We start from the raw sequence: 24283 nt of genomic DNA on the forward strand, positions 1-24283 counted from the left end.
GGGGAGGGAAGAGGGCTTATGGGACTTGCAAGGAGTGGGGACCCAGAAAAGGGGAAATTATTTGAAATGTAAATAAAAAATATATCAATTAAAAAAAAGAGAGAGAGAGAATGACTACTCTGGCTTGTTTCCTGAGACCATTTGCTTGAAGAATTGTCTTCCAGCCTTTTATTCTAAGGTTGTTTTTGTGTTTGAGACTGAGGTATGTTTCCTGTATGCAGCAAAATGTAAGGTCCTGTTTACATATCCAGTCTATTAGTCTATGTCTTTTTATTGGGGAATTGAGTCCATTGATGTTAAGAGATATTACAAAATAGTGATTATTGCTTTCTACCATTTTTGATATTGATTTTATATTTGAGTGGTTATCTTCTTTTGGGTTTGATGAAAGAAAGTTACTATCTTCCTTTTTCCAGGATTTAGTTTCCTTCCTTGTGTTGGTGTTTTTCCCCTATTGTCCTTTGTAGAGCTGGGTTTGTGGAAAGATAATGTATAAATTTGGTTTTGTCCTGGAATATCTTGGTTTCTCCATCTATCCTGATTGAGAGTTTTGCTGGGTATAGTAGTCTTGGCTGGCATTTGTGTTCTCTTAGAGTCTGCATGCGATATGCCCAGGATCTTCTAGCTTTCATAGTCTCTGGTGAGAAGTCTGGTTTAATTCTGATAGGTCTTCCTTTATATGTTACTTGGCCTTTTTCTCTTACTGCCTTTAATATTCTTTCTTTGTTTGGTATGTTTGGGATTTTGATTATTATGTGACAGGAGGTATTTCCCTTCTGGTCCAGTCTGTTTGGAGTTCTGTAGGCTTCTTGTCTGTTCTTGGGCATCTCTCTCTTTAGGTTAGGGAAGTTTTCTTCTATAATTTTGTTGAAGATATTTGCTCTCCCTTTAAGTTGTAAATCTTCACTCTCATCTATGCCTATAATCCTTAGGTTTGATCTTCTAATTGTATCCTGGATTTCCTGGATATTTTAGGTTACAAGCTTTTAATTTTGCATTTTCTTTGACTGTTGAGTCCCATGGTTTCTATGGTATCTTCTGCATCAGAGATTCTTTCTTCCATCTCTTGTATTCTGTTGTTGATATTTACCTCTATGGTCCCTGATTTCTTCCCAAGGTTTTCTACCTCCAAAGTTGTCTCCCTTTGTCATTTCTTAGTTGTTTCTAATTCTGTTTTTAGATCCTGGATGGTTTTGCTCAGCTCCTTCACTTTCTTGTTTGTGTTTTCCTGTAAATCTTTAAGAGATTTTTGTGTTTCCTCTTTCATGACTTCTGCATGTTGACCAAAGTTCTCCTTTATTTCTTTAAGTGGTTTTTGCATTTCCTCCTTATTGGCTTCTATTTTTTGACCCATATTCTCCTGAATTTCTTTCAATGATTTTTGTGTTTCCCTTGAAAGGGCTTCTAACTTTTGATCATTTTTCTCCTGAATTTCTTTAAGAGATTTATTTATGTCCTTCATGTGTTCCTCTAACAGCATCATGACCAATGCTTTTTAAATCTAAATCTTGTTTTTCTGGTGTCTTAGGATATCCAGGACTTGCTGTTATTTTAGAATTGGGTTCAGATGCTGCCATATTGCCTTGGTTTCTGTTAGTAACGTTTCTACATTTGCCTTTAGCCATGTAGTTCTCACTGGTGTTAGTTGGTCTTGTCACTGGCTGGTGCTTAAACTCCTGTGAGCCTGTAAGGCTATTTCTGTGACACTGGATGACTGGGTTTCCCCTGGCATAGATTGTTGATGTGCTGCCTTCCTCTAGTGTGCCATTGAACCCCAAGTGTGTCTTGCCCCCCAAGCAGTGTTATACTTGAGTTGTCTCAGTGAACCTGGTGCTCCCCGACTGCTCTGCCTTGGAGCAAAGATGGTGGTGGGGAGTCCCTCCAAATGTTAATTACCCCATAGGGCACAGGACCCACGACCAGCTGGCACACAGATGAACTACCTATCTATCCAGGTCCTGGGTACAGGCAGACCCCTGTCAGTTTGTGCCCCGACAGATCTTAAACTTGGAATATCCCAGTACCTGGTACTGCCTTTCTGCTCCAGCAGGCATTGAAGATGGCAGTGGAGAGTCACTCCCTGTGCCAATTCCCACATAGGACACAGGCCCCACAATAGGCGGGAACACAGATGAACCGCCTATCTGCCCAGGTCCTGGGTTCAGGCAGATCCCTGTTGGTTTGTGCCCCCAAAGATCTTAAACTCGGGATATCTTAGTACCTGATGCGGCTTTTCTGCTTAGGCAAGCAGCAAAAATCAACAATGTTCTTTATATTTACTATTTTACTCTTTAATTTTCCATGAAAATGTTAATTTTAATGTGTTTTTCTATATATTTTTTAATTTTGTCAGAAATTTTTTCCATGTATATCTTTAATTTTATCATAAAATGTTTTTACTTCCTTTTTCAATAAAAAAAAGAAAAAAGAAAAATTTTAAAAAAGGAGCATAATTTTGTCTAAAATTAGTACTAGTTTTCCCAAATTAATTAACTAAGGACATCCTTCTCAGATGGTCTGAGAAGCCTTGTAAACCTCATCAAACTCTCATAGATGTTCCTAGTGGCCTATTTCATGTATGCCTAGTTGAGAATTAATACTAATTATAGCATGTACTAAGTTTGTGTATGCCAAAGGCTCTTAAGTCTCACTTGGACTACATTTTTCAGGATATTAGTAAAGGATGTCAAAAGGATTATTGGAAGACAACAACTTGTTTACTCCAGCACTGAGCTGCTCTCACAAATATGGTCGTAACTGTGAACATTTATGTGACACTGGGAAATGATGTGTTGACATTATCTAGGGTCTTAGATTTGGGTGGTTAGAAAACACTCTTTTTTGCTGGATTCTAACTGGGGAGTTACAAAATCAAGACATCTTGAAAGAAAGAGAATCCAAGAGAGGCTTAAGAGAAAGAGAAAGGATTACTTAAAGTGTAAATTTTAGAGTTTCTCTACAAATAACTGTTAAAAACAACTCTTCCATTGCAGCTTCCTACAACACTGTGAAATTATTTCAAAATAACCAGTATTGTTCCTCTTTCCCCATAACACTGACAGGTCCTCTCTGCAGATAAAGCCACAGTACCTCTTTTCTCTTCAGACCAGAACCTAGGATCTCACAAGAAATTAGGAAAGACTTCTTAAACCTGACCATGCTTCGTCTGGACTTCCGGCCACATAGTCTACACAGAACTCTGCTGGTGACCCTATTGCTGGGACTTACAGGTGAGCATGTCACAACAATAGCATCATCTTCCTACTTCTGGGCTATCTTCTGCTATTGAAACTACAGGAATAAAGGTAACCACTGGGACTGTCCCAGAAGTCCAGAACATTGTCTCTGATCTTAACCTAAGTCCTGAGCACCTCTCAGCATGTGAATAAGTTGCAGCAGGTAGCTAAAGCATCCCATTAAAAATGCTTCGAAAAAGTATAATTTCTACTACTTCAGCTAAAAAAAAGGTTGGTTCACAGAATCTCATTTATACCATTGTATCTCTTAGGTCCATCAGAGCCAGGAGTCACTGCCAATGCAGTGTATTGATAGGGCCACCTGTTGCTAAGCTCAGTACTCTTTGCTCATTTCCTGAAACACTGAGGCTGACATGCAGGCTACTAACAGGGTTCTGGGTGGTGTGTGTGTCAGGCAATGCTCAGCCACTATACCTTCTTGCTTAGGTTTCTCATTTTGTCCTCTGGCCTGCAGTTCCTCCCTCAACTGGTCTCAGTCTTCTCACATGATTATTTCTTGCATGAGAAGTATGCACTAGTATTTTTCTTATCTAAAGCTGTGTTTTATTGCTATGATTGCTGTGATAAGTACCACAGTGTGGTGGTCAAAACAATAGACATTCATTTCCTCAAAACTCTGAAGTCTGGAATCTCAGAGTCAGGATGTCCCCTGAGGTATTTTTTTCCAAGATTCTTCTACTTTGTAAATTACATCTTCTTCCGTCTTTATGCATCATCTTACCTTATCCCTTCTCTATGGATATTTTCTACTTCCTGAAATAAAGCCAGTCACATTGGCTTATTATTAACTCAAATCACCACAATCAATTTTAAATCCTCAAATACTCTATACCATATATAGTCACTATATGGCATATGAGATTATGGTATTGATATGCAGATTATAAGCAATGTATCCATAATAGGTCCCCACACATCCATGGTCTTCTTGATCCTCTCCAGTGAACTTTCTTTCCTATTATGTGTAGCAAACATGAGGAAAATTGGTCAGTAATGCTCTTGCTTTGTTGAATCTTTGTGTAGTTTCACGACTGGGTGACTGGTGGCTTCGTAAAATTATTTTGGCCATGATCTGTTTCTATTTTATGATATAATATGAAGAGTATATAACTTCTCTTCTTTAAAATCTGGTAGAATTTTGTGCTAAGCTCAAGTGGTCCTGAGTATTTGGGGGTCAGGAAAAAATCTTAATGACAGCTTTTTATTTTTTTTAGGGATTATAGGTTTATTTAAATTATTTATCAAGTCTTGATTTAACTTTGGTAATTTGTATTCATCAAGGAAATTGTTCATTTCTTTTAGGTTTTCCAATTTTGTAGAGTACAGGTCCTTGAAGTAAGATCTAATATTTCATAAGACTTCTACAGTGTCTGTTGTTGCTTTACTCTTCATTGCTGACTTTATTAATTTGTACAGTATTTCTCTCTGATGATTAATATGTTTGAATCTCTCCCTCCCTCTCTCCCCATTTCTCCACCTCCCTCCCCCATCTCTGACTCTTGGTAAGTTTGAATAGGGTTTGTCAATCTTGTTTATTTTCTCAAAGACACAAGTCTTTGTTTCACTGATTTTCTTTGTTTCTATTTTATTGATTTTAACCCGTTTGATTATTTTCTGCAGTCTTCTTCTCTAGGGTATGTTTCTTCCTTTTATTCTAGAGATTTTATAAGTAATATTAAATTACTCATTTCACAAAGTTCTTTATGAAAGCACTTAGGGCTATAAACTTTCCTCTTAGCATTGCTTTTTCTGTGTGCAAAGTTTGTGGGTTTTGTGCTTTCAATTTCATTGAATTCTTGAAAACCTTTCATTTCTTTCTCCTATTTCTTTTCTGACAGTTGTCATTGAGGAGCTGTTGTTCAGTTCTTGTGCATTTGTAGGCTTTACATTGATCTTGTTATTGTTGAAATATAGCTTTAAGAGGTGTGGTCTGATAGAATACAAGGTTTATTTAAATTGTCTTGTATCTGCTGAGACTTGCTTTATGTCTGATTATGTGCTTGTGTTTGAAGAAAGTTCCAGGAGATGCTGAGAATAAAGTACATTTGAGTATTAATATCTTTTAACTTCCATTATTTCTTTGTTTAGTTCTTGTCTGGATTACTTGTCCATTGATGAGAGTTGGGTATTGTAGTCTTTCATTATTATTGTAATGGATTGGATTTGATGTGTGATTTAATCACACACACACACACACACACACACAATTTCTTTATACAAAGCTCTGTGTCCTTGTGCTTGAGGCATACATGTTCAGAATAGAGCTGTCATATTGGTCCATTTTTCTTTTGATTACTATAAAATGTAATAACCCACCTCTTTTGATTAATTTTGTTTGTAAGTTTATTTTTTGTTTGTTTGTTTTTGTTTTGGGTTTTGCTTTGTTTTGTTTTTTGATATTAGAATAGCTACACCAGTCTACTTCTTGTGCCATTTGGGTACAATTTATTTTTACCCACCCTTCTGTATGAAGTAATGTCTATCTTTGTTGTTGAGTTATGTTTATTGTATTTAGTAGAAGGATGGATACTGTTTTCACATACATTCTGTTAGACTTAATTTTTATCAGAATTTTAGACCATAGATACTGAATGCTATTAGTAACTGTCATAATCAGGGTTTCTATTCCTGCACAAACATTACCAAGAAGGAGGTTATAGAGGGAAGGTTTATTCAGCTTACACTTGCACATTGCTGTTTATCACCAAAGAGAATCAAGACTGGAACTCAAGCAGGTCAGGGAGCAGGAGCTGATGCAGAGGGATCTTACTTCCTGGCTTGTTTCCACTGGCTTGCTCAGTTAGCTTCCTTATAGAACTCAGGACTACCAGCCCAGGGATGGCACCATCCATAATGGGTCCTGTGACACTTGACTACTATTTCAGAACATGCATCACAGCTGGACCACAATGCAGGCATTTCTTGAAAGGAAGCTCTTTTCTCTGTTATAACACCAGCTTATGTCTAGTTGACACACAAAACCAGCCAGTACAGTAACCAGTGTTTGATAATTTCTGTTATTTTATTATTGTTGGTACTGGTGGTGGACAATAGTGTGTGTGTGTGTGTGTGTGTGTGTGTGTGTGTGTGTGTGTGTGTGTCTGCACATGCATGTGTGCTCATGCAAATGTGTGTATGTTCTTTTGGTTTTTGCCTTTGTGAGACTATTTCTAGTGTTGTTTTGGATGCAATTTTTCATCATTGCAATGAAGTTTTCCTTAGAATACCTTGTGTGGGGTTGGATTTGGATTTCTGGATGAATATTCTTTAAATTTGATTTTCTCATGAAATATTTTGTTTTGTCCATCTATGGTCATTAAAAGTGTTGGTAGGTAAAATAATCTGGGCTAGCATTTCTGGTCATTTAGTGTCTGCAAAATAAGTTTACATGCCCTTCTAGATTTTAAAGCTGCTGTTGATAAGTTGGCTATAATTCTAATAGATCTGCCCTTATATGTTACTTGACCTATTTTCCTCTGTAGATTTGACATTCTTTCCTTGTTCTGTATGTCTAGTGTTTTTTATAATTATGTGTCAATTTATTTCTTTTCCAATCTTTTTGGTGTTCTGTAAGCTTCTAGTACATATATAGAAATCTTCTACTTTGTATTAGAAAAATTTCCTACATGTTGGAGAATCTTCTGAGTATATGCACAGCAGTAGTATTGCTGGGTCCTCTAGAAGTACTTTGCCCAATATTCTGAGGAGCTACCAAACTAATTTCTGGAGTGGTTGCACCAGCGTGCAATTCCACCAGCAGTGAAAGAGTGTTCCTCTTTCTCGACATCCTCACCAGCACCTCCTTTTACATGAGTTTTTGAACTTAACTATTCTGACTGGTGTGAGATGAAATCTCAGGATTTTGCATTTTTTGATTTGCATTTCCCTGATGACTAAGGATGTTGAACATTTTTTAGATGCTTCTCAGCCATTCAGTATTCCTCAGTTGAGAATTCTTTGTTTAGCTTGGTACCCCATTTTTTTCTTTTTCTTTCCTTTTATTTTTTATTTGATATATTCTTTATTTGCATGTCAAATGATTTCCCATTTCCTGGATCTCCCGTCCCTGAAAGTCCCATAAGCCCTCTTCCCTTCCCCTATTCCCCAATCAACCCTTTCCTACTTCCCTGTCCTGGTATTCCCCTACACTGCTGCACTGAGCCTTTCCAGGACTAGTGGCCTCTCCTTCCTTCTTCTTGGGAATCATTTGATATGTGAATTGTGTCTTGAGTATTCTGAGCTTCTGGGATAATATCCACTTAACACAGAGTGCATACCATGTGTGTTCTTTTGTGATTGGGTCACCTCACTCAGGATGACATTATCCAGTTCCACCCACTTGCCTAAGAATTTCATGAATTCATTATTTTTGAGAGCTGAGTAATATTCCAGAGTGTAAATATACCACATTTTCTGTATCCATTCCTCCGTTGAGGGACATCTGAATTTTTTCCACCTTCTGGCTATTATAAAGAGGGTTACTATGAATATCACGGAGCATGTATCCTTATTACATGTTTGGGAATCCTCTCGGTATATACCCAGGAGTAGTATAGCAGGGTCCTCTGGTAGTATCATGCCCACTTTTCTTAGGAACTGCCAGACTGATTTCAGCCACAGCCAGCCAGCTGGACACCTACCCTTCAGGGGTCATCTGCCCTGCAGGGAGGTGGTTGGAGGGAGTACCATGCTTAGAGTTAAGACACTGCCTTCTTTGCTGCCGTGACTGTGTGGAGGGGAGTACTGGTAGACGGGGATCTCCAGAGTAGAGGATGGCATGGGACATGCCCCGCCAGGATTCTGCCTGCACTCAGGAGTTCAGCAGTAACATAGTCAGCCAGCTTGGCACCTACCCTTCCCCTTCTGGGAATCATCTGCCCTGCAGGGAGGTGGTTGGAGGGAGTTCCATGCTTGGAGGTATTCCCCATTTTTTAATAGGGTTATTTCTTTGGAGTCTAACTTCTTAAGTTCTTTGTATATATTGGCTATTAGCCCTCTGTCAGATGTAGGGTTGGTAAAGATCTTTTCCCAATTTGTTGGTTACCATTTTGTCCTATTGACAGTGTCATTCGCCTTACAGAAAGTTTGTAATTTTTTGAGGTCTCATTTGTCAATTCTTGATCTTAGAGCATGATCTATTATTGTTCTGTTCAGGAAATTTTTCCCTGTACCCATGTGCTCAAGGCTTTTCCCAACTTTCTTTTCTATTAGTTTCAGTGTGTCTAGTTTTATGTGGAGGTCCATTGATCCACTTGGACTTGAGCTTTGTACAAGGAGATAAAAGATGTATTGATTTGCATTCTTCTGCATGGCAAGGGCTATATTTAAATATTAGGTATCTGCATTTGTAGTGGTAGGGCCGTGACAGCAGAAGGCAGATGGTTGCTGCAAGTGTCAGAAACTGAGTCTTTATTTACAGAAAGAAGAATATAGGAGGTGGATGTGGCTCTTACCTGTTCTGGTTTGTGTGGTCTGCATCTAAGCATTGAATGTGCACTCATATAGGAGAAGATGCATGAAACTCGGTAAGGGAGGTATCATTGGTTTGGGTCATTGACTTTCAAAACAAGTGTGTGTGGGGGTTAAGACAGCAGGTAGAGCTCTTATCTCTTCTGTCAGATGTGGACTGCACCTGAGCAGTCAATGTTCACCCGAGTAGTGAGAATGGGGATTGGTGGGGTATTGTAGGCTCATAGGGTATCAGGAGCCTGGGCCTTTGGAATCTGAACTAAGCAAGGGAAAGGGAGGACATGTAACAGGTGGGTCTCTTACCTATTTTGGCTAGATGTTTTGTTTCTTAATTTGGGTGATTGTTATTGCATATAGGGACATATTTATGGAATTATCACTCAATCTGATAAAGTAAATGTAAATTGTGAGAATTTTCCAATAAAATATAAACCTCACTATACCTAGAAATTATATCCATGCCTCACTGGTTTAAAAGAGAACTTAATAAACCCAATTCTATCAGAACAGAATTTTCTTACATCATGTACACAAAAAATGAAAACCAAGCAGATAGTGAATGAAGTATAAGGATTCCAAACAAAACTGGTACTTCAGTCAGAATCCTCCCCAATTCCCATTGACTCTGTGATTCAATTTCCTCATCTGTATTACGTTCTTGTACTAAAAGGCTCAAATGAGAACAATTGTAATTAGAGTCATGCAATCATGATGATTGCTTGTAAATAAGAGCGTGTGATCAAAAAGTTGAGGAGACCATGGGTTTCCATCAGGATGAACATTAACTAATGTTTCCTGCAGGAGCAGCTACAAAAGAGCTGAAGATAATTCAGCCTGAGAAATCAATCTCTGTCACCGCTGGAGAGTCAGCCATTTTGAACTGTACTGTGACCTCCCTGCTTCCTGTGGGGCCAATAAAGTGGATCAGGAGAATAGGACAATGTCGGCAAGTAATATATAGTTTCACAGGAGAGCACTTCCCCAGAGTTACAAATGTTTCCGATAATACAAAAAGAAACAACCTGGACTTTTCCATCCACATCAGTAATGTTACGCTTGCTGACTATGGTACTTACTATTGTGTGAAGTTCTGGAGAACATACTCTGAAGAGGAGGAGTTTCAGTATGGGGGAGGCACCCATTTGTACATCTGTAGTAAGTACTCCATTTTTTTCCTCTTCCCTGGTATTTCCAACAGGTCAACACAGTGTCCAATATTTTGTGAACAAGTAACAAACAGGTGTGGAAGTGACCATTATGTTCATAGGGTCATTCAACCACAACTGTGGAGCAAAGAATCTGAGAAGAGAAGGTGATGTTCTATTTACTAGTTATTCCTCTATTTGTAAATGGGATAACTGCATACCTTTATCTGCTTTCCACACAGCACTTATTTTTCTCAAGCTATCCCAGTCTATTGGCTATATAAAGTTGCTGGGAGCTGACTTCCTTGTCCAGTGATGGTGGTCAGACATTTCCTACTCCCACAAGAAAGTATTTCTAATTATGGCCAGGTTCTCCTCTATATGTCAACAGAGATTGCAGGAATCACGCAAGAAAGAGATCTCACACAATATTTGTGCATCCTCCCTCCCAAGAGGAAAAGCACATTAAGGTAGAGTGACAAATGTGAATTTCTTCTTCAAAATTTCCTTTATACTACAAACATTCCTAATGTGCCCACAATCCCTGTGGAAACTCTAAGCCCTGGTTTAAATATTTGGGACAAAGCTTGGCCCTTGACATGGGACTATCAGAGAACATTTTGTTTAAGGGAATTATTCTCATGGGCATTGAAGCTTTGGGCCAACATTGTCTTGCCTCCTGGGAGAAGTATCCTGTGGATGATTTCCAAACACCACGGCTCATGTACCCAGATGTTAATTTGGAATTTCCTGACAAAAGCATGACATCTTCTAACCAGGTCTTGACTTTGAGAATTTTTCAACATGAAAGTCAAACATACTGCCCAGTCTGTTAGATATGTGATTTGTATGTGCCTGGTCCAAGATCACACAGCCAGTTAGTGTTGGGATCTAGCCTGAAATCAGCATCTCATTAAAATCCATGTCCTTACTGTCTAGTCAAGATAAACTATATCTTCTTAGAATCCTGATGCATAGGAGATATTGAATCAGAATTTCTTCTTCTTGGGCTTGGGTATTCCAAGCTTCTAGGCTAATATCCACTATCAGTGAGTGCATACCATGAGTATTCTTTTGTGATTGGGTTACCTTACTCAGGATGATATTCTCCAGTTCCATCCATTTGTCTAAATATTTCATGAATTCCCTGTTGTTAATGGCTAAATAGTATACTATTGTGTATATATACGACATTTTCTGTATCCATTCCTCCATTGAGGGACATCTGGGTTCTTTCCAGCTTCTGGCTATTATAAATAGGGCTGTGATGAAGATAATGGAGCATGTATCCTTATTACATGCTGGGGAATACCCAAGACACAATTCACATATCAAATAAAGCCCAAGAAGAAGGACAGAGAGTCCCCTGGTCCTGGAAAGGCTCAGTGCAACAGTGTAGGGGAATACAAGGACAGGGAAGAGGGAAGGGGTGGATTGGGGAACAGGGGTAGGGAAGAGGGTTTATGGGACTTTAAGGGAGGTGGAAATCCAGGAAAGGAGAAATCATTTGAAATGTAAATAAAGAATATATCAAATAAAAAATAGATGCAATTAGAAAGTTAAAAAATAAGAATTTCTTAAATGCAACCAGCATTTTCATTCATCCTAGCTCCAAAGTTTAAAAATTTTCCTCACATTCAGAATCTAATATGCAGTAATAATCAGAAAGCTACCAAATGTCAATCATACTTACCATTTATTGGATTTAAGAACTGCTACCTTGTGGAAACAAAGCATAATAGTCCAGTAGCTACAAATATTTAAGATCCTAAGCCATCAATGTTCCTTTTTTTTTTTTCAATTTGTGGCTACTAAAACAGTGGCACAGTAATTTTACTCTCAGGTAAGTATCATAGCCATAAGGCAACATGCCCTCTGGAGAAGGCCTGATACCTTTGAGGTTAAATTAGTTTATAGGGATGTTACCTATTTCCCACTTGGGTAGGGTGTAGTAAGTCTTCTCATAGTCTTTCAATGAACAGAGATAGGGAAAGTGGCTTCCTCGTGAATCCATACATACCATAAATGAGGACACTGATACTCTAGGCTGAGTAATGTGTATAGGCCACTGAAACCAGCAAGTGACTCAGATGAGATGCAGTCCACAACTTTCCAGTGATACTGGAAGTATTTTCCATATCATTTGTTATAAAGATGTTATTGATTATGACATAGGTTGGAAGAAAGAAAATAGTCTCAATTGCAGCCTCTTATGTTGCATGTTGATGGTCACAAACATTCAGAAAGAAAGACTGTGCCTCTGTATATCACCTGACAGAGCAGCATGCCAAAGAAAAACACACATAAAAACCATAAAAATCCAAGCAAATAAACAAACCAGTTGATATATCATGGTTTTCAAACCTTGGGTAACTCATTGAATCTGACCATTAGTTTCCACGTGTTTAGATGGTGGCTCTTGTGTCTACTTTACCAGGGTGGTTTACTAGTCAGAAAAATGATGAGAGTCCGGCATCAGGAGCCTATAGAGTAACAATGTATTACTCTCTGTTCAGTACTCAGTTTTGCACTTTGTGATGATGACAGCCATAGTCCCTTGTAGGTGTTCTTTGAGGAGAGATAAATCATGAATATATTCTTGGCTGGCGATGTTGGGATCATTAGAAACATCAGAATTTTAGTGGTCTGTAGAAAGGAAGGAATCTAAATACCTGGTTATGCATTCCAGTATTGCTAATGTCTGACATGTACCCAGAAAGAGACCTTCCACACAGCGACTACACTTGATACCTTCTGCCTATGAGCATAGTATATAGACTGGTTCTACTGAATCCATATGACATACTAAGAGAAACTGCTGAATTTTAAAAATGTTTCATCACTGTGTGTTCTTTAAGGGGTCATGTCACTTTGGACATTTCACTTTCCCTCTCTAGACTTAGATATCAATGAAGTTGGGGGAGAATGCTAGCTATTCACCTGGCTATTTTTAGAATTATATAGGAAACTAAGAAAAACTCCAGATTCAGATTCCTTTAGTTGTTCTGACATGGGTCTTGGATGCGTTTTTTTTTTTTTTTTTTTTTTTGATATATTCTTTACTTACATTTCAAATGATTTCCCCTTTCCTGGATCCCCCCTCCCCAAAAGTCCCATAAGACTTCTTCCCTCCCCGTGTGTTCCCCAATCCACCCCTTCCCAATTCACTGTCCTGATATTCCCCTACACTGCTGCACTGAGCCTTTCCAGGACCAGGGGCCACTGCTTCCTTCTTCATGGGCATCATTTGATATGTGAATTGTGTCTTGGGTATTCCAAGATTCTAGGTTAATATCTGCTTATGAGTGAGTGCATACCATGAGTGTTCTTTTGAGACTGGGTTAATTCACTTAGGATGATATTCTGCAGTTCCATCCATTTGTCTAAGAATTTCATAAATTCATTGTTTCTAATGGCTGAATAGCACTACATTATGTATATATACCACATTTTCTGTATCCATTCCTTCATTGAGGGACATCTGGGATCTTTCCATCTCTGACTATTACAAATAGGGCTCTTATGAACATAGTGGAGCATGTATCCTTACCACAGACTGGGGAATCCTCTGGGTATATGCCTAGGAGTGGTATAGCAGGGTCATCTGGAACTATCATTCCCAGTTTTCTGAGGAACCACCAGACTGATTTCCAGAGTGGTAGCACCAACTTGCAACCCCTCCAGGAGTGTGTGTGTGGGGGGGGGAGGGAGTGTTCCTCTTTCTCCACATCCTCGCCAGCACCTGTTTTTTCCTGAGTTTTTAATCTTAGCCATTCTGACAGGTGTGAGGTGAAATCTCAGGGTTGTTTTGATTTGTATTTCCCTGATGACTAAGGATGTTGAACATTTCTTTAGGTACTTCGCAGCCATTAGATATTTCTCGGGTGAAAATTCTTTGTTTAGCTCTGTATCCCATTTTTAAGGGGGTTATTTGGCTCTCTGGAGTCTACCTTCTGAGTTCTTTGCATATCTTGGATATAAGCCCTCTGTCAGATGTAGGGTTGGTAAAGATATTTTCCCAATTTGTTGGTTGCCATTTTGTCCTTCTGACAATGTCGTTTGCCTTACAAATACTTAATAATTTTATGAGGTTCCATTTGTCAATTCTTGATCTTAGACCATAAGCTATTGGTGTTCTATTGAGGAAATTTTCCCCTGTGCCCATGTGCTCAAGGCTCTTCCTCAGTTTCATTTCAATTAGTTTCAGTGTGTCTGGTTTTATATGGAGGTTCTTGATCCACTTGGTCTTGATCATTGACCTTAGTACAAGGAGATAAAAATGGATGAATTTGCATTCTTTTGCATGCTGACCTCCAGTTGAACCAGCACCATTTGTTGAAAAGGCTATCTTTTTTCCACTGAATGGTTGTAGCTCCCTTGTCAAAGATCAAGTGACCATAATTCTATGGGTTCATTTCCAGGTCTTCAATTCGATTTCATTGATCTATTTGCCTGTCACTGTACCAATACTGAGCAGTTTTTAACTGCAGTGCTTTGTAGTATTGCTTGAGGTTGGGGATACTGATTCCCCCAGAAGTTTTTTGTTGTTGTTGTTGTTTTTGTTTGTTTGTTTGTTTTTTGTTTTTTTGTTTTTTGTTTTTTTGTTTTTTTTTTACTGTTGAGGATAGTTTTAGCTATCCTGGGTTTTTTGTTATTCCACATGAATTTGAGAATTGCTCTTTCTAAGTCTATGAAGAACTGAGTTGGGATTTTGATGGGGATTACATTGAATCTGTATATTGCTTTTGGCAAGATAGCCATTTTTACTATATTAATCCTGCCAATCCAAGAGCATGGAAGATTTTTCTACCTTCTGAGGTCTTCTTCAATTTCTTTCTTTAGATACTTGAAGTTCCTGTCATACAGATCTTTCACTTGTTTGGTTAGAATCACACCAAGATACTTTATATTGTTTGTGGCTATTGTGAATGGTGTCATTTCCCTAATTTCTTTCTCAGCCTGTTTATCCTTTGAGAATAGGAAGGCTACTGATTTGCTTGAGTTTATTTTATATCCAGACCCTTTACTGAAGATTTTATCAGCTATAGGAGTTCCCTTGGGTCGCTTAAGTATACTATCATATCATCTGCAAATAGTGATAGTTTGACTTCTTCCTTTCCAATTTGTATCCCTTTGACCTCCTTTTGTTGTTTAATTGCTCTGGCTATAACTTCAAGTACTATATTGAATAAATATGGAGAGAGAGGGCAGCCTTGTCTAGTCCCTGATTTTAGTGGGATTACTTCAAGTTTTTCTCCATTTATTTTGATGTTGGTTACTGGTTTCTTGTATATTGCTTTTATTAGGTTTAGGTACGGGCCTTGAATTCCTGTTCTTTCTAAGACCTTTAACATGAAAAGATCCTGAATTTTATCAAATGCTTTTTCAGCTTCTGATGAAACGACCAAGTGGTCTTTTTCTTTGAGTTTGCTTATGTGGTGGATTGATTGCACTGATGGATTTCCTTATATTGAACCATCCTTGCATCCCTGGGATGAAGCCTACTTCATAATGGTGAATGATCATTTTGATATGTTCTTGGATTTGGTTGGCAAAAATTTAATTGAATATTTTTGTATCAATATTCACAAGGAAATTGGCCTAAGGAAAATTTTTGTTGGATCTTTGTGTGGTTTTGGTATGAGCGAAATTGTGACTTCATAGAACGAGTTGGGTAATGTTCCCTCTGTTTCTATTTTGTGGAATAGTATGAAGAGTATTGGTATTAGGTCTCCTTTGAATGTCTGATAGAATTCTGCACTAAAGCCATCTGGTCCTGTGTTTTTTTGGTTGGGAGACTGTCAATGACCACTTCTATTTCTTTAGGGGTTATGGGACAATTCAGATGGTCTATCTGATCCTGATTAATTTTTGGTAGTTGGTATCTGTCTAGGAAATTGTCCATTTCATCCAGATTTTCCAGTTGTGTTAAGTATAGGCTATTGTAGTAGGATATGATAATTTTCGAATTTCCTCAATTTCTGTTGTTATTTTACCCTTTTCATTTCTGATTTTGTTAATTTGGATACTGTCTCTGTGCCCTCTGGTTAGTCTAGCTAAAGGTTTATCTATCCTGTTGATTTTCTCAAAAAACCAGCTCCTGCTTTTGTTTATTCTCTGTATAGTTCTTTTTGTTTCTAATTGGTTGATTTTAGCCCTGAGTTTGATGATTTCCTTCCTTCTACTCCTCTTGGGTGTATTAGCTTCTTTCTGTTCTAAAGTTTTCAGGTGTGCTGTTAAGCTACTAGTATATGCTCTCTCCAGCTTCTTTTTGTAGGCACTCAGAACTATGAGATTTCTTCTTAGCACTGTTTTCATTGTGTCCCATACATTTGGTTATGTTTTGCATTCGTTTTCACTAAATTCTAAAAAGTCTTTGATTTCTTTCCTTATTTTTTCCTTGACCAAGGTATCATTGAGTAGAGCATTTTTCAGTTTCCATATGTATGTGGGATTTCTGCTGTTTTTGTTGCTATTGAAGACCACCCTTACTCCATGGTGATCTAATAAGAGGCATGGGATAAGTTTGATCTTCTTATATTTGTTCAGACCTATTTCATGATCAGTTATATGGACAATTTTGGAGAAGGTACCGTGATGTGCTGAGAAGAAGCTATATTCTTTTGATTTAGGATGAAATGTTCTATAGATATCTATTAAATCCATTTGGTTTAAAACTTCTGTTAGTTTCGCTGTGTCTCTGTTTAGTTTGTGTTTCCCTGATCTGCCCATTAAGTAGAGTGTGGTGTTGAAATCACCCACAATTATTGTGTAATGTGCTTTAAGATTATTAAAGTATCTTTTACAAATGAGGATGCCCTTGTATTTGGAGCATAGATGTTCAGAATTGAGAGTTCTTGATAGATTTTTTTCTCTGATGTGTATAAAGTGTCCTTCTGTGTCTTTTTTGATGACTTTTGGTTGAAAGTCAATTTTTTCTTATATTAGAATGGCTACTCCAACCGGGCATTGGTGGTGCACGCCTTTAATCCCAGCACTTGGGAGGCAGTAGCACATGGATTTCTGAGTTTGAGGACAGCCTGGTCTACAGAGAGAGTTCCAGGATAGAAAAACCCTGTCTTGAAAAAACAAAAAACAAAATAAAAAAAACAAACAAAAACAAACAAACAAAAAGAATGGCTACTCCAGCTTGTTTCATGGAACCATTTGCTTGGAAAACTCTTTTCTAGTCTTTTACTCTGAGGTAGTGTTTGTCTTTGACACTGAGATGTGTTTCTTGTATGCAGCAAAATGTTGGGTCCTGTTTATATATTCAGTCTGTCAGTCTATGTCTTTCTTTTTATATTTTTTTGGATTTTTTTTTTTTTTTGGAGAATTGAGTCCACTGATGTTAAGAGATGTTAAAGAATAGTGATTGTTACTTCCTGTTATTTTTGATGTAATTTTATGTTTGTGTGGTTATCTTCTTTTGGGTTTGTTGAAAGAAGATTAGTTTCTTGCTTTTTCTAGTGGGCAGTTTCCCTCCTTTTGTTGTTTTTTTCCATTCATTATCCTTTGCAGGGCTGGATTTGTGGAAAGATACTGTGTAAATTTGTTTTTGTCATGGAATACCTTGGTTTCTCCATCTATGGTAATTGAAAGATTTGCTGGATATAGCACTTTGGTTTGGCATTTGTGTTCCCTTAGGGTCTGAATGATGTCTGCCCAGGATCTTCTGACTTTCATAGTTTCTGGTGAGAAGTCTGGTGTAATTCTGATAGGTCTACCTTTATATGTTACTTGACACTTTTCCCTTACTGCTTTTAATATTCTTTCTTTGTTTAGTACATTTGGCACTTTAATTATTATGTGATGGGATGAATTTCTTATCTTTTCTGGTCAAATCTATTTGGAGTTCTATACACTTCTTGTATGTTCATAAGCATCTCTTTCTTTAACTTAGGGAAGTTTTCTTCTATAATTTTGTTGAAGATATTTACTGGCCCTTTTAGTTGGAAATCTTCACTCTCTTCTAGAGCTATAATCCTTAAGCTTGGTCTTCTCATTTTGTGCTGCATTTCCTGGATATTTTGGATCAGGGCCTTTTTGCATTTTGCATTTTCTTTGACTGTTGTGTCAATGCATTCTATGGTGTCTACTGCATCTGAGATTCTCTATTCTGTCTCTTGTATTCTGTTTTTGATGGTTGCATCCATGACTCCTGACATCTTTCCTAGGTTTTCTATGTTTAGAGTTGTTTCCCTTTGTGATTTCTTTATTGTTTCCACCTCCATTTTTAGATCCTGGATGGTTTTGTTCCATTCCTTCACCTGTTTTGTTGTTTTACTGTAGTTCTTTAAGGGCTTCTCCCTGTTTACTTGTGTTCTTCTGTATTTCTTTAAGGGAATTATTTATGTCCTTCTTGAAGCCTTCTATCAACATCATGAGCTGTGATTTTAAGTCCAAATCTTGCTTATCTGCTGTGTTGGGGCAACCAGGACTTGCTGTTGTGGGAAGTTGGGTTCAGATGATTCCATATTGCCTTGATTTCTTAGTAACATTCCTACATTTGTCTTTTGCCTAGTTATCTCTTTGTTAGTTGGTCCTGCTGTCACTGGCTGGTGCTTCTCCCTCCTGTGTGCCTCTAAGCCTATCTCATCACCCCTGGGTGACCGGCTTTCCCCTGGCAGAGGACTGTGGGGCTGCCCTACTCTTGGGTGGAGTTGGGGCCCTGGAAGCCCGAGTCTCAAGAGATATTACTCTCAGGTGTTCTCTGTGTTCCTGGCTGTCACAGCCCACTCAGTTACAGGAGTAAAAATGGTTGCCTCACCTCTAACCGAGAGACTCCCTGTAGAGAAGATGTCCCTGGCAGACTAGGTGCACAGATGGCTGTGGTGGTACTGACCAGCTCCTAGGTGCAGGTGGTGTCCTGGCTAGCCATGTCCTGAATGATCTTACACTCTGGTGTTCCCTGCATTCCTGGCTGTACTGGTCTCAGAAGTCACAATTCTGATACTCTTGTTTTTATGCCCCTATGTTAGGATTGTAGAAATGGGTTGCCAAATTATTTATCTTGTTGGTTGTGATGTACTGGAGACTAAACCAGGGCTCTCTAATATATCAGGCAAACTGCACCCAATAAATGATGCACTCAGCTTGTTTCTGTTCTTAAAATATAATTGAATCTTTGATTCACTTCAAAATGAATTCTAGTACTTCATGAGTAACAGAAAGATTTCAGATGGTATCTACACTGGTGTGTACATGTGCTACATAATGGTTGAGGCTCCAAACCATGAAAATGATTCTCATACACTCTAATCTATACAGATTTCATTCATTGCTTGCATGTTTTATAAAAACGTGCTTTCATCAGGTTGTTTGTCACTTCACCGTGATCCCTTCATTCCCAAGAACATGGAATTTTTCAGCATACCCTTTATCTAAACAAGGTAGTCTGTCAACTCTCTTTCTCTCTATTTACAATCCTCTTTCACTTGTATCTCCCTATCTCCTGCTCACAGCTATTCCTGAGTACTTGAGATAAGAAACCTGTTTTGTTCCAATGACACTAGCCCAGAAATTATCTTAAGTACCACCCATAAGGCATGTATCACTATCCCACTAATCTTGTGACCCTCCCTAGGGATAAGTTATTTGAGCAGAATTCAAATAATAGTCACTATATTCAAATAGTCACTATAGTCAAATAATAGTTCACAGAATGCATGTTCATTCTTATACAAATATCAGTGACTATGCTCCAAGAACACAGATTTATGATACTTAAAATCCTACTGCAGAAGTAATTTACATTTTTAGTAACAGAACATAGAAAGTCATAAATCAAGATACTTTTAAAATTTATTATTGGAAACATGGACAGGTGGATTACAATATTGCTGAAAAACATGCTAGAATCTCCAGATGTTCTTTTTTTTAAATATATATTTTTATTTTCTATATTCTTTGTTTATAATTCAAAAGCTTTCCTCTTTCCCAGATCTCCCCTCCCCATATGTCCCATAAGTCCTCTTCTCTCCATCCATTCTCCTATCATTCCCCCTCCCTTTTCTCTGTCCTGGTACTCCCCTACAATGCTGGATCAAGCCTTTCTAGGATTAGGGCCCTCTTCTATCTTCTTCATGGGAATCATTTGATATGCTAATTGTATCTTCAGTATTCAGAGCTTCAGGGCTAATTAATATCCACTTATCAATGATTGCATTCCATGTGTATTCTTTTGTGGTTCTTAATAACACAATTAATTGGGTTGGTAGAAACTTGTAGTCTTCTAAATTAATACATTCCAAAAAAAACTAGTACTCAGATTGTACATTCCAATTTATTCATCTAATTATCACAAGGCTCTTCTGTTAGGTACAATATATGGAAGACAATATATGGCTATTTACAAGATTAAATACTATCCAACATAATTTGACTCTGGATCTTTAATATGCCAAAACCTACAATTCATTGAAGTTCTAAGGAGTTGATAGGCCTTGCAAAAGATTCAGTTTCAAGGTTCATCTTCTTTGTGTAAATTTTCTTTTCATGAAATGAAGTAACATGTAACACTGAATACAAATTGTTACTTTCTTTAGAAGGACAAGTTGATGAATTTACTTAGGCCTGATGGACAAATAGATAACTTTTAACCATGTCTTCTTTGAACTAGTGTTTTCAATGGGGACAAAGAACACATACAACATCCTCAGAGCATTATTGGACTTAGGATTCCACAGATGGTTCAAGAGAAGCCCACTGATGCAAACTTTTCTAATGGTTCCTCCTGCTACTTTACTTTCAGAACAGAAGACAACAGATGCTGCTAAAATCATAGTAGCTGTACTCCTTGGACCAAAACTGATTCTGGTAATTGTCTTTGTCATGTACAGGCACAAGAAGCAGATGGCCTGAATGTAAGTTATAAAGATTATAGCTATATTAATTTTCTGTTGCTGTGACAAAACACCATGACTAAACAAGCTTATAGAGGAAAGGGTTTATTTGGCCTCTTATTATTCCAGAGTCATATGAGTCCATAATTCTGGAGAGAAGTGTCAGCCAAAATAGATAGAAGAGTGTTCACATTCTTACAAAGTTCATGAAGCAGATTGAACAAATTAAATGTAGCAAAATGCTTTGAATCTCAATGTTCTTCTTCAGTGACATACTTTCTCCAGCAAGTGTATATCACCTAAATTTTACAAAAACAGAACTGCCAATTGGAAACAAAAATACAAATATCTTAGAATGTAGGGAATGTTTCTTATTTAGAAAACCATGTCTTAGGGTTATATTGCTGTGAACAGATGCCATGACCAAGAAAACTCTTATACAGGACAACATTGAATTGGGTCTGGCTTACAGATTTAGATCTTCATTCTATTATCATCAAGGTGGAAACATGGTAACATCCAGGAAAACATGGTGCAAGAAAAGCTGAGAGTTCTTCATCTGAAAGCCACTGGGAGAAAACTGGCTTCCAGACACCTAAGATGAGGGTCTTATAACCTATGCTCACAGTGACACATCTACTCCAACAAAGCCACACATACTCCAACAAGGCCACACCTTCAAATAGTGCTACTCCCTGAGCCAAGCATATTCAACCCACAACACACCTGATAGATTTCAGTCTATGAACTAACATAGAAGGAGCAGGATCAATAGCAGGGACATACCGTTCATCACACAGTGTTAGGATCTGTGGTAAAAGACTGGTTCTGAGGCTCTTCAAGAAGCTCATTAAACAGTTTGACGCAACACAAGCTCTAAGAAACTATGTACATACTGCAGAATCATTCAGTCTTGAATCAACAAAGAAGCCCAAAGTGGCCTAAAGAATGTGAAGGACGTTGGTTTGTAGGGAAAATTTGTTGTACTGACCTCACTGCTCCTGTTTGAGGTGACTATGATGAGACAAAGTGTCCATGGGAAACATTAATAAACATTATGGACCAATATTATACATTCCAGATGGCCTATAATAATTACTGTTTCTTTCTTTTCCTATTTATGATCATGAATAGTAGACTCAGAAGTCTGCATGATTCAGGAGATAGGCTGCAGTGATACACCACAATTTTAAGACATGAGTATCTCATCCACTCAGGACAGAAGTGCTAGGAGAAGAGCTATATCAGGAACTATATAGAACTAAGATTATGTATCAGAATAATAAACAAATAAATGCTGAGTCAGAGGTGGCTCTCTATATGTTTCGCTTAATACTCTGCAACGCTGGACTCTGAATATCTGACATCATTTTTCTTATAGGGACTCAGTTCAGAAAGAGAAGCTCTTGAGAAGCTATGGAAAACTGCTCCCAAAGACGCCATAAGAAGATCAACCCCCAAAAAGAATTTGTTTATTCTCTAAATATGCATTGTTAGCCCGGAGCTTTGATGCTTTGCATAGTTGCATTCTTGTGAATTTTATTATAATTATTAAAAAATTAAAGATGGTTATAAAGGTCAAAGATAATCTGTTTGAATATGAAGTAATTTCACAGGCTAAGGGTACATCTCAGTAACCTCATGTACAGGCTAAATGTAAATCTCAGTAACCTCATGTAAGAGAAGAATGGAAGAGAAAGGGAGACAACAGACTTGCTGTTTCAGAAGACATCAGACACATGGTGGAAAACATGACACATGGTATGGGTGTGAATGGGAACAGATCTTTAAAAATTAATGAAGAGGGCGGCAGCGGCAGCAGTGGCTGCTCCAGCTGAAGGGCCATCAGCAGTGGAACCAAGGCGTCACAGGGACCAGTTAGGCCCTGCGCCCACGACCACTGGCCTTCGCTGACCAGCTGGGCAGCAAGCAGCTGCAGTTGTGCTGCACCTTTCCTGCACGGAGGCCACTTCAGAACTCGGCCTCCCACCAGTCAGGAGAGGTGCATCCATCTTGGTTCCGTACTCCAGGGATCGGACAGACTGAGGTACACAAACATAATCCGAGGCCAACACCGCGGTGGTCTGAGCCCGACGGGCGTTGGCTTGCACCCAGGCCCTGGGCGGGTCGGGGGGGCCATCGGGGTGCCAACCCAGCCAGGAGGTTTTTTGCCCAGGCCTGCGAGCGCGCCACCGCCATTTTGCTGCAGGACGACAGAGAGCTCAGGCGGGCAGACCTGTAACAGGCATAGCCTAAGGCTAACAAAGAGGGGGTCCAGGCCCCAAAAGGCACAAGACTGACCCCAAGAACTGGGCGGCTTGGTGGGCCATCTGTGAGTCAACCCGCCCAGGTGATTGTTAGCAAAGCAGACTCTCACGGCGCTTTCATGGAGCACGGGCATGCACGCCCACCACCCTAGTCACCTGGCGGACCCAATTAACAGTCATAGCCCTAGGGGAACTTTGCTCGGACCTTGGCCTCCCAGGCTTTTGCCTGGACTCAGGGACTGGGCGGCCAGGCTAACCTTGTGTGTGACAGCCCGGTTGGCGGATCGGCTGCCCAGCGGAGTGAGCGGAACACAGGGGAGGTCACAGTAGCATACACCGTCGGCACTCCCTAGGGGTACACACAGGCTCCATCTGGTCCACAGACACAATCTGGGGCAAGGCCTCAGGCAGAAGCCCTTAGCTCTACTCTCTCCGCTTCCGGATCCAGATCAGTCTGGGCGGCAGCATTACATCTCCAAGTCCTGCAAGTGGCTAGCTGGGCTTCCAGGAGGCCAGCTGGGAGAAGTCCGTGTGCTCCAGTGAATCCAGCGGGCCCCAGCGGGAGCCTTCGGGTGCCTGCTTTGGGATCTGAACAGCCTGGGCAGCAGCACACTGTCTACAAGCAGTGCAGGAGGTAAGCTGTGCACCAGAGGCCAACTGGGAAGGGGCAGCTTGCACTGGTGAGTCCAGCACTGACAAGATAAACTAACACCAGTGAGAACTAGATGGCAAAAGGCAAACGCAGGAACGTCACTAACAGAAATCAAGGCAATATGGCAACATCTGAACCCAATTCTCCTCTACCAACATGTCCTGGATACCCCAGCACACCAGTAAAACAAGATTTGGATTTAAAATCACTGGTCATGATGCTGGTACAGGAACACATGAAGGACATACATAAAGAAATTCAGGAGAAAATGGATCAAAAGTTAGAAGCCCTTGCAAGGGAAACAGAAAAATCATTGAAAGAAATCCAGGAGAATACAAAAGCCAACAAGGAGGAAATGCAAAAAACACTTAAAGAAATACAGGAGAACTTTGGTCAACAGGCTGAGGTCATGAAAAACGAAACACAAAAATCTCTTAAAGAAATACAGGAGAACTTTGGTCAACAGGCTGAGGTCATGAAAGACGAAACACAAAAATCTCTTAAAGAATTACAGGAAAACACAAACATGCAAGTGAAGGAGCTAAGCAAAACCATCCAGGATCTAAAATCAGAAGTAGAAACAACTAAGAAAACTCAAAGGGAGACAACTTTGGAGATAGAAAGCCTTGGGAAGAAATCAGGGGACAGA

The 24283-nt window shown here is 39.0% G+C and overlaps 1 protein-coding gene across 1 annotated transcript; it reads left to right on the forward strand.

Annotated features, from left to right (window-relative positions):
- The first annotated feature begins 3059 nt into the window (after window positions 1-3059).
- Window positions 3060-22297, forward strand: LOC127683505 (tyrosine-protein phosphatase non-receptor type substrate 1-like). Its single transcript, XM_052180802.1, has 4 exons — window positions 3060-3230; window positions 9528-9881; window positions 20625-20736; window positions 22097-22297. The coding sequence occupies exons 1-3, from the start codon at window positions 3158-3160 to the stop codon at window positions 20732-20734; spliced, it is 537 nt and encodes a 178-aa protein (XP_052036762.1). The 5' UTR covers window positions 3060-3157; the 3' UTR covers window positions 20735-20736; window positions 22097-22297.
- Window positions 22298-24283: the final 1986 nt, after the last annotated feature.

The sequence above is a fragment of the Apodemus sylvaticus genome, chromosome 4, assembly GCF_947179515.1.
Source record: "Apodemus sylvaticus chromosome 4, mApoSyl1.1, whole genome shotgun sequence".
Lineage (NCBI taxonomy): Eukaryota > Metazoa > Chordata > Mammalia > Rodentia > Muridae > Apodemus > Apodemus sylvaticus.